Here is a 14,840-nt window from a genome sequence, read left to right on the forward strand (position 1 = left end):
GCCGGGTATAGAATTCAAGCAATATTCTTGATCGTGGTGTTGCTTATCCGAGGCTTCTTTTATTTTTTGTGCCACCACTTGTTCTCACTAAAGAGGCGTTATCCCTGTCAGTGGCTTTCCTTTTAGTAGTCTTTTATGACATATATGGATTACATTTGGTTTATCCTTTTCCCGGGTCCCCTTATAATTATTATAATTTCTATTTCTCAGACTTTTTGTATTTAATTAGGAATAGGAAATCAAGCGAACCACAGTCAAGTATATTTTCTCTATGGCTGTTTGTTTATGAAGTGTTTAAAAATTCAATATACTTATTTGTATTCAAAGCAGGAATATTGAATTTCTAATAGGTTTTTATTTAATGCAGGAATTATGTTTTAGGGATTCGAGTACAAGGTAAATAACTACGCGTGTTTTCTTAAGTAAGATATATATTAAGTAAAGTATCCTGATCGCGAGAGATAAATAGAATTTTACGAATGCCGAATGACTCGAAGAGACTGTCTGATTTTCCGAAAGAAAAACTCCCTTCTACACTTTATGTTTAACAAAGTTTTGAAGAGAAAAGCAATAAAAATTATTGAAAGCAAAAAATATTGAAAAGCATTTACTATTCTTTGAAGTATACGGTGCACTTAAAAACAAATGTTTTATTGCTTGAACTTTCAAAAGGTTTGGAAAACCCAAATGCATAATAAGGCTTCGGCGATGTTGATTTTAGTGCTCAACTATCCCGGATTATTTTTATTACTCCACAGAAAACTAAAAGATGAATGTTAAATTTTCTTTGTATATTAAAATTCTTTGAATGTATAAGAAAGAGATTGCAATTGAATGGGAGTAAGAGAGATGTTTTTATGTATTGTGTTACTAGCCTGGAAGTTACTCGTTCGTATAATATATGTAAATTTTAAAATAAAGGTGTTTAAGAAAGTATATAAAAATCAATTCAGAAAAGTACAGTAAAACAAAAGTTAATACAATAAAAGATTAATTGGTCTTTTGAGTAATTCTTGCGTTGACTAAGTACATGCATTCTTCGCTAGTTCAGATGAACTCATTTGTGAAGGCTTATTTCATTTTTTCGTCGCAACATTTATCATTGATATTATAGTATGTTTTTTGCAAATGAACGTTCATATTCGCTAAGTATAAGTTATACTAAACTAATTTACATCATTATATTACAGTGTAAGTTATACTAACATAAGTCTAGTATCAAAATAATGAGTAAACTTTGCTGATATTAACTTGAATAATCCAGTTGAGTTTCCTAGTTTAACAGCTGTTAATTATTAATTAGTTGTTATTATCTTATAATTAGAATCTGGAATACATTTTCATCATTCACGATAAAGATATTTGCTCTATCAATTTTTAATGTATTAAATATCAAGCGTTAATTCTTCATTAATTTACGCAACTTCCGAATGATTAATCAATATATATATATATTCGTTTACATATTATTACTTTATTTATTTATGTTATTCTTCATTGCTTGTTTTTTATTTATATAAAATATAAATTACATTTAGTTTTACTCTTTCTATTATAATTCAAAATCGGAGAATTAATTCGAAACGCTGTTCTTTTCATAACAATCGTTGTCGTTGTATTTTAATAAATAAATTCTCCATGTTCTGTTTAAAAAAATAACTTATTAGTATTAAAAAATCAATATGAGTTAATAATTTTTTTTGTTCTGAGATTTTAAAGAATAATTCAATGTATCAGTTACTACACTTATTAATCGAAAAAAATCAAAGAACTATTAACTAATAATATTTTTCAAAGCAAATAATAAGTAGAGATGCAGTTACTTTATGCAAATGTGTAAAAGTATATGTGATTCGAGAGAATACATTGTGGCAAGTGCAGAAAATAAAACGATGGTGGATGTTGCTAAAGGATTTGATCACAGATAGACAGTAAATAAGTTGTAAAAAAGCAAAAGAATGTGCAACAGAGAGTCTAAACGTAATTATTATTTCAATAAATCATCTTATACAAAGAACTAAATTCATTCATTTTATAACAATAAGCAGAATGGAACTTCCTTATAAGTTTTCAGTATAGACGAATCTTAAAAGATCATTAACAATTAATACAAAAAGAAAAAAGGGAAAGTGAGAAGATATACTAACTGTTCGTGTAATCATAGAAGTAAAAAATCGAACTGATTTTATGATTGTGACATTAAAACAAATTCTTCGAGAAATGAATTTGCCAATTAGTGAAAGAAAGGCAGAATTTGTGTGCAGATTATTGAAAGCAAACTCATTAACAAAATGAATGGAAAATGTCAGAACAAAAATAAGTACTGAGAAAGGTGAAGAAAATTGAAAAAAGAAATGAAAATTCTAGAACATGAAGCAAACATTATAAGGCGTGAAGTGATCATATTGGAACATGAATTGCAAATAATAAGGGAAAAAATGCGAATAGTAAATATAAATCTTCCTGATAATGGTTAAAGTTCAAGTACAAGAGAAAGGAAAGTAAGACAATATTTTTAACAATATTTTTAATTTTTTGAATGACTTTTACGGTAACTGAAAGATTTAGAACGGAAGAATCAGTTACTTTTGAAAAACTCATGATCTGAGTAATGAAGAAACTTAAGTGATGATATGGTATAACGATGGTTTCTTTCTAATGTTGCATCAGAGTCCACATACCCGTATAATTGCTGTTTGGATTTCTTATAGTCAATACCATATGGTATTATTCTCTTTAGGTATCAGTTAATAGTCATTCTCTTAGTAGCATACTTCACCTGGTTTTTCATCGAACCTGTTTAATATGCTAAAGTTCTATGCTTTGTTTAGTTTTATGAAAACTGCAACATTTAACAGTAAATCTACTAATGAGTTATATGATACTAAGTTCCATTTTTAATTTTTTTATTGTCTTTTTATTGTCTTTGAGTTAGCTTTGTTTTAGAATTCAGTGACAAATAGACTGAATGAATTGAAACAATACAAATATAATTTACCTAAAACGATCAGTTTGCAATCGATTTAATCGTTCGGTGTCGATATTTAGAAAGCGATTACTGCAAGAAATGTACATAAATATGATATGATATTACTACAAAAGTATTTCAATCGTAGGTTTGCTTAACACATTGTGACTATACGAGACGGAAATTGATATAAAAGAATAGTAAAATTATAAGTTTCCTATGAATTTCACTTATCTAAGTGCATTAAAGGTTGAGGTTTAGGAAGAGCTTAAAGGAAGAACCTGATGATACTGGCTAAGGTAGGAGTATAGAGAAGATGGATTGTTGGTGATCAAATATGATTTCTTGAAACAAGAAGTCTATTCTGAGCTAGTAAAAGTAAATGTATACAATAGACAAACAATAGAAAAAACATATACATTTAAAAATGAGCCATTTATGAGTAAACACAAAAGAAGAATTGCTCATGGTTATGCTTATCAATAATTTATTGAACAAATTGAAACCATTAATTTGTGCCAATTCGGACTTTTCATCCTCAACATGAACAGGATTGAAGGGACTTAAATATCAGTCACTTTAAACTTCATGGTCGTTTTCAAGTGCTTTCGAAATCAGAGTAGGTTGATCCGTAGTAAGATGAAAGAGGAGTGTGAAAGGAGGGAAGTGATTTTCAGGTATAAAGCAGAGGAGGCGAGGACGATTGGCGGTCAGAGAAAAGACAGGATTAGGTAGGAGGCGATATCCGTAGAGATAGAAAGAAGTAAAAAGAATCGTATAAAGTGATAGTCAAAAAACAAAGAAGACATGAATAAACTAGAGGACGGGCGAAGAACGAAAAGAGGGAAGAAAGAGAATAAGATAGAAAGAGGAAGACCGCGAATATGGAGAGATTGGCTTGGGAAAGGGAAAGATATAATAGCGAGGGGACGCTAGAAGATATATGGCAAAGAAAAAGGGAGGAAGAGAAGGAGAAGGAGACATTGAATATTTAAGAAAAGTAAGAAGGTGATGAAATCGACGATAAAAGGAAAAAACGGAGAAATAGAAGATGATAGGAAAGATGTATCGGTAAGTTAATTGAGAGAGTAGATAAGGCAAGTGCCGAATCAAGTATGAACGCAGAGAAAGGAAACGAGGAGAGAAATCGAGATTATCAGAGAGAAGATCAGAAAAAGAGACGAGAAGTGAACGGAAGAGAGAAAAAGATGTATGAGAAAAGATTAAAAACATGAAACAGGCGGGAAAAAATTGCAAGGAATGGAAGAATTGGATGACAAAATCGAAAAGTTAGAGGAAAAAAGAGAAAGCTTGATAAAAAAAGGGAAAGAAAATAAAAGTGAAGAGAAAGTAAAAAGTTTTTTAAGAAAAGTAAAGGAAAAGAAAGTGAGAAGTTTTTTGAAAAAATAAAAAAGTATAAAAGAGAGGAGACAAGAAATAACCTTCTTATAAAAGTTTTGAAAACAGAAGTTAGGTTAGAACAGGGAGTGCTTTAGAAAATATTTCAGATGTGCCGAGAACATTTTTAAAGACAGAGAACACAATTATAGGAACCGCCGCAATTTGCTCTAGCTCCACAAGTACATTAAATCCGCGATTAGTAGATCCAAGAGTACTCTCGCAAGAGATTCCAAAAACGCGAGGGAATTCGCAGGTAGATGTCGAACCTTGAATTGATAAGTTCACATCAACGTTGCTGTTTTATTCGTCAGAATTCACTGTAAGATCTTCAAATTGAGGATTGCACTTTCACTCTTAGTAAAAATCACATTCTCCGTGATGTTCGCATTATTCTCAAGAGATATGATAGGACCAAACCATCCTCAACTACTAAATGTAATTTATCAAAGCCATCAGCAAAATATTCAGATTCTATGGAGTCTGCAGTAGGAACTTCTAGATCAGATACGGCTCCCACGAGAACTTCTGCAATTATGATCGCGAATAGACTCACACATAAGGGAGCTGATACGCGCATTATTGTACGTCTTGTATTAGTGCTAAGGAAGAAAAGATTAATAATATTGTTGAATGCCAATACGCAATTGTCTTTCTAGGGTTCTCAGAGAATCGGCGAAAGAGGCTCTAAATTATAAGACCTCATGAATCGCACCGGTTGGTCACTCATTCTGATAAGACAAGGTCATCGTATATCGACGTGACTCTCGTGTCTCCATATACTAATGGATTGACTAATGATTGGAGGGTGAGGATCAACTAGATTCCTAGCGGTTACAACCACAAACTCGGTTGATATTGTACTGTACGCATCAAATATAAGGCTAGAGATGCTGCGAGGAGAACAAAGAACAAGAGATTCAACACTAAGAGAGCCGACAGTTGTCCTCAAGGATCAGTTCTCGATTCTTTCTTAGGTTAAAACCTAATGTTCGACCAGTTTCTAAGTACATGGATGACAATTGTTTTAATTGATGATGATAATTCGTAATTGGTATTCATTGGCTAAACTTCAGATCTCAGAGCGTAAAAGTAAAGTTATTATTCTCAAGAGTAATTGGATGAAGGGGAAACTAATAAGTAGAAGAGAAGAGGTGTGTGCTAATCGAAAGTGGAAAGCGGCGAAGAAATCCGATCTCCCTAAACTGTCCTTTGTTGTGTCAATCTTATTCAATCATGAGTATAGAATTGATCGTCGTCTTAAACGTAGGTTTCAAATAAACTTAAGGCTCGCTTTTTTAAGAACCAGAGAGGAAATATTTATTAAAAGACCGTGTTAGGCAGGATATTTTATATTTGTGACAGTAGAGATGGAAGGATCATGTAAGGGTAAATCGACTTCATTTCCTTCTTGGACGTCAGAAAATGAATGCTTGTTTCATCTCTTCAAACTATTATTCTATGCAGGTTCTCACGGGACATAACGATTTCAAAGCTAAATTCGAGTCATTGAGTCTTGCCATGGATGGGAGATGTGAATGTAATATGGAAGATACGGTTTCGCATCATATTCTAGACTGTCCCGTCTTTGACTTCTAGATAGTAGTCATGCTCTAAAAGAGGTAATCGATAAAAAGATGTAGCCAAATACAGCTAGACATCTTTTTTCTTCGTCTGAAGCCTTCTTTCTCTTTGACGATTTCCATAAAAAGACCCTTTTCATAAAGGGAAATCAACCGATTAGATTCTGTTAAGCCGGGAAATATCGAACTTCTTAGTAATGGGAGTGAGTGCTTGTGATTCTTAGATTAACTCTCATCCGAACAGGATAGGGTGATAAAGGTTCATACGTCATTCCCATTTCTTTCTTCAGCCTCTCCATATTCTTAATCTATAGTTTTTAAAACGAATGTTAGAGATCGTGACACCGTAAATAGGCTTTCTCATTTTCCATAGGCGTGGTAAGAAACAACATTCAAAAAACCCAAAAGAGAAATAAATTTCAGTCTTGGGCAGTATCAATTATTATGTTTATCTTGCGTTAGTATTAGGAATAATAAAATTATCATTTTGAATGAAGAAGCGAAAAATGTTGGTCTATATACGGACTTAATTCAGCACAGTTACAAATAAATTTATTGATTACTCAGTCTTCACTAATATTGCATAGAAAATATGATTTTGGATAGCGATAAAACATTCGTGATGGATTTCAAACATTGAAACTATTATAAATAGAAATTCAATCTCTATTTCCTTATACTCTTTTTTGAATATCTTCTATTTGGGAATTCGATCATCCTTACATTCTGATACAAAATTAGAAATATTTTTATCAACAACTGGTTCTACAATGGCAATAACACACATGGGAATAAAAAGTAACATTTTTTTACTTCTGAAAAATGCTCCTATATTTTATCTAATTTTTTTATTTTTTTTCAGAATTATTTTAAGAGGAATAACCGGCCGTAATCACGATGACAATAATAATAAATTAAAATGAGTTGATGAACTTTATTTTTTGAAGTATGGAATAATGCTCTATTCTTTCATGCTAAGTCAATTTTATTTTTTTATATATACGTTATATTAACACACATAGGCATAGACTGTGCTTCGTATTTTTTGCCACGTATACCTAACATTTGAAAAATCAATATGATCTTCCTCCCATCATCAATCAAAACAATATGAAAAGAATCACGATTAATTTTCTCTATTTTTATTAAAAAAAAAGGAAAAAGTTCTTGTGTAATGAGATCAAATAAAAATTGTTAAACTACTTATCTAATGATGTAGAGAAGTTCGTGCATATTTTGCTGCTATGTAAGAATTATTTCGTTACGATTTCAGTTGTATAATATTCAGTTAAATAATCTACTTTAGCCATTTATATCTATTTAACTAATGAACTTAAACTTACATTTAAAATTATATAAATATTTAATTTAATTTCAAGTTTTCTTTGCAATTTCAATTCCTTAAGACAAAGAATATTAATGCTTCGTTTGAAGATAAAACATCCTACTCGTTTCTGCCAGTTTCCATGAGTCAAGGAAGTAGTGGAGTCTAAGTACGGCGTTAATTATTATGGTAATCATTCTAATGGCTTTTTCTGGGAATTCTTTAATTACTTTCCCACTAATGAGATCAAAGCCTGAAGATTGTTTAGTTTTTATTGTATTTATTAATTTTTTTTGTATTTATTAGTTTTTATTGTATTTATTAATTTTTTCATTTCCTTTTTGTAGTCTTGTATATCAAGTTGTTTTGATCTTCGCTTTCAGTACTATCGTATACAGTTGTAGCATTTCCTGTCGTAGCCATACTATTTGGCTGAAAAGATTGATATAAGTGTTTAGCAAATGTTTCGGCTTGTTCCATGGACGTCTTTGCCCAAGATCTGTCTGGTTTTCGCAATGCTGGAATCTGTATTATTGGTCTTTTTAATATTTTGTTACCTTCCAGAGTGAATAGTTTGTATCTTTATTTGGCGTAAAGTTTAAGAAATATTTACTAAACCCGGAATTACAGTATTCTTTTATCATTATTTTAACACGTTGCCGCACACTTTTAATTTGACGATCGTGCTCAGAAACACATTTTTTTTCAATTGTTTATGACTGCCACATGAAATTGAGCGTCAGTCGTATGTTTGGGAGTGAAAATTATCATATTTTGTCACAGTTCTTCTATGAAAACTCTTGACGGCTGTAACCGTCATTTGCTCATCACAACATTTTTTTTCTCTTCTCAAAACAAATGACGGCTATGACTGTCGTGACGATTATACAGTAAAACCTGTTTTAGTGCGGTGGATAGGGACCGCATAAAAGAAATCGTACAAAAAAATATTCGGAAATTTTATAAATTCTTACATATAATAAACAACTTTGTACGATATACTACCTAAAATTTTTTTTATGCGGTGGACAGGGACCGCATAAAAAAAGTCGGACTTAGAAAATACATCAATGATTTATGAAGTAGATGAGAGAATGCTTTCAATTAAATTAAATAATTAAATTAGACCTGAAGAAATTGTAAAAATATTTAATTCTTCATTGTACATATACATGGAGAAGTTTTCAAATTATACATTAAATAGTTTGGTGCTACTCGTCGTAATCCAAAACGCGCATCTTCTTGTGATGAATTGGTTCAAAATCGTTTTCGTCGCTTGAAGATAGGATTTCAATTGATTTGTTTTTTGGTACCATAAAGTCAGTGATCAGTTTTTGTGACGACGATCGACTAGTCAATTGCTTATAAACATCAGGATAGTGAGATATGCATGATCTCAGGTTCTTTTTGGAGTTTTAAGCGTCTTTCCGCATTGGTATCTATTTTAAGAAAATGCGTTTCCAATTTTTTTAGAAATCTGGATCCCTCCATATATTTTATCTGCTGTAATAGATTCCAGTTCTTCTTGTCCATTTTCATAATCTATCAAACTATTGATAATGTCACTATCATTGACAGTTTGGTCCTCAATCATCTCGTCCAGGTCATTTTCGCCGAAAGTATCAAAGCCTTCTCCGCCGATGTTACGTGTGAGCGCACTAATTTCAAATAATAATGTTGATCCGTTTTCGGTAACGTACGTGTAATGGTACACCACAGCTTTTACAAATATATCTAGTTTCGCTTCGTTTTCCCCTTGAAGAGCATACTCTACACGGATACCTCTAGTCGGATTTTCTTTTCTTGCAGCGACTATTTTTTCTAAAACGTGGTCTCTTACTTGTCCGGAAAGCCTGAAGGGTGTGTCATTATAAGGAGCTGTTTTGGAAGTTTGAGAAGTATCAGGTTCAATGCTACAGTTTTTGAAATCCACACTTATCCATTCTCTAGCTACTTCCAGTAGAAATTTTTTATATATTGTTTTATTTTCTGGCAGATATGTACAGTACAGTTTATAAGCATTGAACAAAGTGCAGTTTATCAGAAAAAATGCTAATTTCTTGTACCACTTTACAGTTTTTCGTAAAATACTGCTATTTGCTAACTATTGATCTGCACGATCTACTCCTTTCATATGTTTATTGTACTGCAATATGCACATAGGTTTGATTGTATCGTCTATATAATTTCTTTTTCGATTTCTACTTGATTTCATGGAACCATCATGAATACTTGATATCATGCGTACTATTCTTTTATCCTTCCATTTCTCCTCTGTATAGACTTTTGGATCTTTCTATCAGGATCTTTGGTAAGCTACGATTTTCCCGTACCACACACTAGTGTTTTTTTTTTCTGAGTAATAGCTTGGCTGTAGATACGCTGTTATAATAATTGTCTATAATTGTATATATGATGCAACTGACCAAGATACGGCTCCAACACAGCGAATATGGTTTCTTGAAGCCTTTTGCCTTGCCCCGAATAGACCTCGAAGTTGCATATATACCCACTCTCACTTTCACAAAGCATTCTGATAAAAATTCCATAGTTCGTTATCTTCGTTGGATTGTACGTCCTAAAGCTGATGCGTCCTCTGTATGGTACCATTGCTTCGTCTAGAGCCAACTCCTGCTCGGGTGTATATAGGGACTGAAATGTTGAAATAATATAATTCAAAAGCGGTCTAACTTTGCAAAGTCTGTCTTTGGAAGATGTATGTTGTGTATTATCATTTAGATGAATAAATGTAAGAATTTGTTCAAATCGCATTCTGGACATAGTTGCTCGAAATATTGGTGCTTCAACTAAAGGATCCGTTGACCAATAATCTCTCCAATGAGATTTTCTGGTTTGGCTTATCAATATTAGTAATGCAAGAAACTTTTTTATTTCGTCAGTGGTAACCTCCGTCCATGATACCGTTTTTGCAGAGGTTTTATGTAATCCTTTCATTTGAGAATGGTACAAATTGGTCTGCGTAATAACTAAATCAAAAAAACCACTATCAAACAATAAAGCCATTACCTCACTGATAATCCGCGCGTCACCAAGTTCAATAGTTGCACCAGGAATATTTAAATAATTCTGTAGTTTTGGTGTAATATCATGTTCGTTCCGCTCTTCCTCCAATTCTTCGTCACTATCAGATTCTATTATATTTCTTTTTTGATATTTTGGTGGTCTAATATTAGAGTCACTATCTTCTGTTACAGTATCATTTTCAAGTTTACCACAATTTGATTCACAATTACTGGGACAATCAGATAAATCATCCGCGTTTAATTCATTGAAAGAATCTTCATTACGTTCCGTCATGGTTTCTTAAAAAATTTTTAATTATTAAATTTTTTTACAACAAAAGATTTAGCGGGACTTACAAGTGAGAGAAATAGCTCGTGTATTACTGACCAACAATTTCACTGTATGGTTGGCAATAGAGAAAACAACAGCGATGTGAAAAAAACGCATCATGAGTTTACTCATTGCCGGTCAACAACGTTCGGCAATGAAAACACGAGTTAACTCGTGACCGGTCAAAAATGTGTTAAAATTTGCGATTATGCTCTGATCCAGTGGTTGTATAAGCCTAGTAGTATTTGGTGGTAAAAACACTATTTGTACATTAGGATGTACTATACAGGGATAATCGGGTGCATTATCTACAATTAACAACACTTTAAACGGAAGACCTATCTCTTCCATGTATTTTTCAACTTCTGATACAAAAGAATCGTTGAACCATGTTGCAAATACAGCTGATGTGACCCATACTTTTTTATTGGCCATGAAGTGTTCTGGATATTTAGATAAATTTACGCCTTTTAGCGCACATGGGTGTAAGGTTTTATTTATAATAAATGGTGTTATCATCTTTGCACCAAAGGCATTACTGCAAAGAAGAAGTGTGATTCGATCCTTTGCCGTTTTAAAACCACTTGCAGTTTTCTCTGATTTCGCAATGAATGTTCGGCTGGGCATTTTTTTCCAGAATAATCCAATCTCATGTGCGTTATATACTAAATCTGGGCAATATCCACCATTATCAATGATTTTCGCTAATACTTTGCGATAATTCATAGCAGCTGTTTCATCGGCGGACGCTGCCTTGCTTTGTATCTTCACATTGTGAAGTGCGTATCGTTGTAAAAATCCAGCAAACCATCCATTGCTCGCAGAAAATTTCACGTTTCGTAAACAGGATGACGAACTTGGTTCTAAATCCTTCAGTTGGTTGGAATACTGTCTAGCTTTTTCTTGAATTAATTCTTTATGAACGGGGATTCGTTTTTTAGTTAAGTCTTTAACCCACAATACGAGAGCCTTTTCCGTCTTCTCTATTACAATATTTCTCGAATATGATGCTCTTTTATTACTGTCGTTTGTTGCACTATTAAGAGATTCATATATTTTACTCGCACGTTCGTGTATAGCTCTGATCGTGGATTCACTTAAATTTAAATTCGTTAGCAACAGCTGTGGATCCTTCACCATCTGCTAGTCTATTTAATATTAGAATTTTTGTTTCTAATGGAATTGTCTGTCTTTTTACTTTCTCTTGGCTATAATTATTCATTTAGATATAAGTACAAGGGAGTACTTATATCTAAAAATAAAATAAAAATCATAAAAACTACATATAAATAGAAACAAAAGTAACTAATTTATTTACCTTTAATCTCACTATAAAATGAATTCTTAATCACGTGAATCGTGGATAAAACTCTGAATATGAAGCGTATACTGTTCGCGCGTCGAACGATAATATGTTCGTAACTGACTCTGCCTTGTCAGGAGAATGTTTAAAACAAATGAACAGAGCATCGCGAAGTCCAGATACATCGTTGTCAAGGAGACCACGTAATCAGAGTTCGTCCACAACATGTATATGTACATTGATAGGAAACATTAAACTGGTGCTAATGCCGCTAAGATTCATATACCGTATAAAAATAAATCGCATAAAACCAATCGCACAAAAATAAAATCGCAAAAAAGGACCGCACAAAACCAGGTTTTACTGTATTGCATTTGCTTTACTAATTCATAAATGGTTCCTATGAATAAAAGAGTAAAAAGGTTTAAGCTTAACACAAGAAAATCAGTTTCAAATAAAATTATCATTTGCAATTTATTTTGCTTACAAAATAATAAAAATAAGATAAAAATTAATTCAAGAAACAAATTAAAATTCAAGAAACAAATTATAAACATACAAAGAAAATCATTATAAAGGTATCAGCTTTACTGTAAATGAAAGGATTCGAAGTATTCTGGACACAATAGTGGGTTTTGCGGACAAGTTTTACATCTATATGACGTTTCTTTTCTAATTTTGTTAGCCTTTGAAAATTTTCTGCAATGTAGAAAATAAGTTTTATGCTGAAAATCAATAGATTAAGGGATCTTTTCCAAGAAATGTTGTATAGAACCTGTGTCAATGATAATGAATTTATTTATTTCGGTCGACCACACATACATGTTAATGTTGCTAAATTCTTTCCAGAAATCTCAATATTAGGTAATGTGATCAATGATTGTATCAGCGAATCTCTAAATTATAGAAATGTCGTTGATTTATGAAACTGTCTATAGATGAAATAGGAATTCTAAACGCAGAGGTCTAAAAGAAATGCTTCCCATATTCATTTGTGCAACTAACAAGTGTCTCAATTACATTTCTTGAGAACAGCTGATCAAAAATGTCTTTCGCACTAGAATACTCATCAGCATTCATTTTAATGCCGCATTCACCATTGTTAAATGCAAATTCAATCAATTTTTCTTTATTATCATACTACATATCGTCATCGTTGATAATCCTCTCATTATCTTTCATTACTGGTGAACAGTAACGAAATCTTGTACTGTCGTCACCGGCAAGATCATCGATATTTTCAATGTTTTCATCCTCAGACGACACTATCAAACACTTCTTCTTCCAGCATTGAGTTGCTATAAAGTCTGCCTCACTATCGTCGCTAAAAAATTCCAGTTCAGCATCGGATTCTTCCAAAACAAGACTCTGATCGTCATCAGTGAGATCGCAGTCACGTAATATTTTTCTAATTTTTTTCTTGTCTTTTCCGCAAAAGTCTTTTTTAAAAAAATTTTAGCGATTAAAATTTATCTTACATAAAACGAGAAATATATACACTTATACACATACTCTCACAGTAATATCGAAACAAAAATTTTTTCTAATTTATGAAAAAATAAAAAGTAAAATTAGCCGACGGAGTAAGTACACAGGTGTCAGTGCGTGATAATAATATAATATAAAAGAGTGTTATGTAAATATTAATAAACTTTAATTCTTAAAATATTAAGAATACATAAACGTTATATACTGAGGAGGGACTTAAATCCAAACCGAAACGTTTATGCATTCTTAATATTTTTTTATATTATACTATTATCAATTTACATATACTGATACCTATGTACATATTCTGTAGGTTAATTTTACTTTTTTATTTATTAAATTTTGAGAAGAGTAATTGATCTGTGTTTATTTAATTCATGAAAAAATATTTATAGAATAAATAGTTCATCCTCACAGAAACACACTTTTCAACTGAATGAATTCAAATATATGGAACATTTGGTACGTATAACTGTTATAGCTGTCATTTGTCTCTGGATGCAAAAATATTCCGAATTGTTAAAGCATGAAAAATCGCACAAAAAAACAATTAATATGTTATCTGGAATGTTACATCTTTTTTTCGATGTATTACTGAATAATTAACAAATAAATGCATTAGTACACTTCGTACTAATGATGTTCCCTTTTTTATTAATTAAAATGTGCAAGACAGCTATAACCATCATTTGCCTACATATCGCCAATAATCGGACTGCTATAATCGTCATTTGCAACAACATGTTAACCTCCCTTGGGAATTGATTTAACTGCCTCTTATTTTCTTCTGTTTTATGCTTTTGCCATTTGTATTTGGCTTTTCTTTCTTGTTTAACATTTTACCGACCGGTAGCGGTTCAAAAATCCTATGCCCTTCTTACCAGCCACTCAGCTGCAAATTTTCCCAAACACCGGCTCGGTTTCGCCTTAGACTGTCATGCGGGAATATATGCGCTTTTCTTATGCTCTGGTAAAATTGTACGCTTTGTGTTATTATAGGATAACCGAATTTAATAAAATCTTTTATTTTAATGATATTAATGTTAAACAATGTTTATTTTATCTATTACAATCGTTTTCAGTTTAATATTTACATAATATACCATATTCCATATAACAATATTTTTCGAATAAGAAGTTGTTTAATATTTTTTTAAAGTATACCATTCGAAACAGTCACCTTTGTGTAGTGGAACGTTGCAAAATTTACAGATAAACCCTGTTCTGCTTTTTTTTTTTTTTTTTTTAATTAAACAAACTCTGCATTGTCTTAAAGGTTTTTCACATTCACACCTTGTCACTATATTTACCAGTTTATGCTTTCCGAAATTTGTCAGTCTTCCGGGATGATCAAATCGGGATGTGCTTCTTGTGGGTTCGGGATTAGATAGATCTTCATCTTATTCTTTAGCTTCGCAATCT

The 14,840-nt window shown here is 32.0% G+C and overlaps 2 protein-coding genes across 4 annotated transcripts in view; one reads left to right on the forward strand and one right to left on the reverse strand.

Annotated features, from left to right (window-relative positions):
• Window positions 1-14,840, forward strand: part of LOC124952768 (glutathione hydrolase 1 proenzyme-like) — a 149,703-nt gene that overhangs the window by 22,263 nt on the left and 112,600 nt on the right. The gene's annotated exons all lie outside the window — the stretch shown is intronic.
• LOC124953083 (tigger transposable element-derived protein 1-like) lies at window positions 10,766-11,767 on the reverse strand. The gene has a single exon (XM_047503975.1). It carries the CDS (start codon window positions 11,765-11,767, stop codon window positions 10,766-10,768), a length of 1,002 nt encoding a protein of 333 aa, XP_047359931.1.

Source organism: Vespa velutina, chromosome 11 (genome assembly GCF_912470025.1).
Source record: "Vespa velutina chromosome 11, iVesVel2.1, whole genome shotgun sequence".
Classification (NCBI taxonomy): Eukaryota; Metazoa; Arthropoda; class Insecta; order Hymenoptera; family Vespidae; genus Vespa; species Vespa velutina.